Source organism: Salvelinus sp. IW2-2015, unplaced genomic scaffold, assembly GCF_002910315.2.
Source record: "Salvelinus sp. IW2-2015 unplaced genomic scaffold, ASM291031v2 Un_scaffold4076, whole genome shotgun sequence".
NCBI lineage: Eukaryota > Metazoa > Chordata > Actinopteri > Salmoniformes > Salmonidae > Salvelinus > Salvelinus sp. IW2-2015.
In genome coordinates, this window is record NW_019945348.1 from 43684 (window position 1) to 47288 (window position 3605).

The following is a 3605-nucleotide window of genomic DNA, read 5'->3' on the forward strand; positions in this document are numbered from 1 at the left end:
ATCTCCAGGGTTAGGGTCAATGCATGTTCTACTATCTCCAGGGTTAGGGTCAATGCAGTGTACTACTATCTTCAGGGTTAGGGTCAATGCAGTGTACTACTATCTCCAGGGTTAGGGTCAATGCAGTGTACTACTCTCCAGGGTTAGGGTCAATGCAGTGTACTACTATCTCCAGGGTTAGGGTCAATGCAGTGTACCACTGTCTATTATTTTCAAGGATGAGAATTGGTATTTCAGTTTGCTTCCTGAATTGAAATGGAATTGAGTGCATTCCTGCTCCTGTCCATTTGTACAGTAGGCCCCAAATGGCACCCTATTCCATTTATGGTGCAGTTTAGACCGGGGCCCACGGGGCTCTGGCCAAAAGTAATGTACTAGGGAATAGGGTGCCATTTGGGACACAAGCAATGTATTTTGTCCTCTGCTGTGTCTTCCAGACGGGGGAGAAGAGAGAGATCTATCACTTTCACTACACCACCTGGCCTGACTTTGGCGTCCCAGAATCCCCGGCCTCTTTCCTCAACTTCCTGGTCAAGGTGCGGGAGTCTGGCTCGTTGGGGGCGGACCACGGACCGGCGGTAGTGCACTGCAGCGCTGGAATTGGCCGCTCAGGGACCCTCTCATTGGTTGACACCTGTCTGGTCCTGGTAAGCCCCTTTATAGTTGACACTATAAACCAGTGATGTCAAACTCGTTTCCCTCGTGGGCTGCATTCGGTCTTCACCAAGGTCCGGGTGTTCGGAAAGTATTCAGACCCCTTCCCTTTTTCCACATTTTGTTACGTTACAGCCTTATTTTAAAAAGGATTACATTTTTAAATCTACACACAATACCCCATAATGACGAAGTGAAAACAACTTTTCAGAAATATTTACACATTTATTAAAAATAAACTGAAATACATTGTTTACATAAGTATTCAGACCATTTGCTATGAAACTCGAAATTTGAGCTCCGGTGCATCCTGTGTCCATTGATCATCATTGAGATGTTTCTACAACTTGATTGGAGTCCACCTGTGGTAAATTCAATTGATTGGACATGATTTGGAAAAGCACACTGTCTATATAGGGTCCCAGAGTTGACAGAACCTTTCAGAGCAAAAACCAAGCCATGAAGGAATTGTCCGTAGAGCTCCGAGACAGGATTTTGTCAGGGCACAGGGGAAGATTACCAAAACATTTCTGCAGCATTGAAGGTCCCCAAGAACACAGTGGCCTCCATCGTTCTTAAATGGAAGAAGTTTGGAACCACCAAGACTCTTCCTAGAGCTGGCCGCCCGGCCAAACCGAGCAATCGGGGGACAAGGGCCTTGGTCAGGGAGGTGAACAAGAACCTGATGATCACTCTGATAGAGCTCTAGAGTTCCTCTTTGGAGATGGGAGAACCTTCCAGATCGACAACCATCTCTGCAGCACTACACCAATCAGGCCTTTATGGTAGAGTGGCCAGACGGAAGCCACTCCTCAGTAAAAGGCACATGACAGCCCGCTGGGAGTTTGCCAAAAGACACCTAAAGGACTCTCAGCCATGAGAAACAAGATTCTCTGGTTTGATGAACCAAGATCGAACTCTTTGGCCTGAATGCCAAGCGTCACGTCTGGAGGAACCCTGGCACCATCTCTACGGTGAAGCATGGTGGCAGCATCATGCTGTGGGATGTTTTTCAGCAGCAGGGACTGGAGACTAGTCAGGATCGAAGCAAAGATGAACGTAGCAAAGTACAGAATCCTTGATGAAACCTGAATGCAGACGACCTCAGGACCCAGACTGGGGCAAAGGTCATCTCTCAACAGGACAACGACCCTAAGCACACACCAAGACATGCAGGAGTGGCTTCGGGACAAGTCTCTGAATGTCCTTGAGTGGCCCAGCCAGAGCCCGGACTTGAACCCGATCGAACATCTCTGGAGAGACTTGAAAATAGCTTGCAGCGACTCCCCCATCCAACCTGACAGAGCTTGAGAGGATCTGCAGGAACAATGGGATAAACTCCCCAAATACAGGTGTGCCAAGCTTGTAGCGTCATACCCAAAAGACTTGAGGCATAATCGCTGCCAAAGGTGCTTCAACAAAGTACTGAGTTAAGGGTCTGAATACTTATGTGAATGTGATATTTCATTTATTTAAAAAATGTCTAAAACCTGTGTTTGCTTAGTCATTATGGGGGATTGTGTTTAGATTTGTTTTTTCCCCTAATCAATTTAATACATTTTAGATTAAGGCTGTAACATAACAAAATGTGGAAGAAGTCAAGGGTCTGAATACTTTCCTATTGCAACTGTATATCCTCGCCATTAAAATAAAAATATATATAATAATAGTCCTCTATGCATCTCTTTTGGCATTTAGATTCTCCCTGCTGTTTGTTACGATGACCGTTAGCTAGCTGGGGGAGTGAAGAGACTACATGTAGGCTCATTAGCTAGCTGGGGAGAGTGAAAGAGACTACATGTAGGCTCATTAAGCTAGCTGGAGAGTGAAGAGACTACATGTAGGTCTGTTAGCTAGCTGGGGAGAGTGAAGAGACTACATGTAGGCTCATTAGCTAGCTGGGAGAGTGAAGAGACTACATGTGGCTCATAGCTAGCTGGGGGAGTGAAGAGACTACATGTAGGCTCATTAGCTAGCTGGGGAGAGTGAAGAGACTACATGTAGGTCTGTTAGCTAGCTGGGGAGAGTGAAGAGACTACATGTAGGTGCTGTTAGCTAGCTGGGGAGAGTGAAGAGACTACATGTAGCTCATTAGCTAGCTGGGGGAAGTGAAGAGACTACATGTAGGTCTGTTAGCTAGCTGGGGAGAGTGAAGAGACTACATGTAGGCTTATTAGCTAGCGGGGAGAGTGAAGAGACTACATGTAGGTCTGTTAGCTAGCTGGGGAGAGTGAAGAGACTACAGTAGGCTCATTAGCTAGTGGGGAGAGTGAGAAGAACTACATGTAGGCTCTTAGCTGGCTGGGGAGAGTGAAGAGACTACATGTAGGTCTGTTAGCTAGCCGGGAGAGTGAAGAGACTACATGTAGGCTCATTAGCTAGCTGGGGGGAGTGAAGAGACTACATGTAGGCGCATTAGCTAGCTGAGGAGAGTGAAGAGACACAGTAGTCTGTTAGCTAGCTGGGAGAGTGAAGACTACATGTAGGCTGTTAGCTAGCTGGGAGAGTGAAGAGACTACATGTAGGCTCATTAGCTAGCTGGGAGAGTGAAGAGACTACATGATAGGTCTGTTAGCTAGCTGGGGAGAGTGGAAGAGACTACATGTAGGCTCATTAGCTAGCTGGGGAGAGTGAAGAGACTACATGTAGGCTGTGAGCTAACTGGGGGAGTGAAGAGACTACATGTAGGTCTGTTAGCTAGCTGGAGAGAGTGAAGAGACTACATGTAGGCTCATTAGCTAGCTGGGGAGAGTGTAGGAGACTACTTGTAGGCTCATTAGCTAGCTGGGGAGAGTGAAGAAGACTACGTGTAGGTTGTTAGCTAGCTGGGGAGAGTGAAGAGACTACGTGTAGGTCTTTAGCTAGCTGGGGAGAGTGAAGAACTACATGTAGGATGCATTAGCTAGCTGGGGAGAGTGAAGAGACTACATGTAGGAATCATCTCCTTTCCT

General features: G+C 46.9%; 1 protein-coding gene across 1 annotated transcript in view; it reads left to right on the forward strand.

The window, feature by feature from the left end:
• Positions 1–698, forward strand: part of ptpn2b (protein tyrosine phosphatase non-receptor type 2b) — a 30827-nt gene extending 30129 nt beyond the window's left edge. Inside the window, exon 6 of the mRNA XM_070441473.1 lies at positions 438–698. Within this exon, the coding sequence (XP_070297574.1) occupies positions 438–683 (246 nt within the window). The 3' untranslated portion in view covers positions 684–698. The remainder of the gene's footprint in view (positions 1–437) is intronic.
• Positions 699–3605: the final 2907 nt, after the last annotated feature.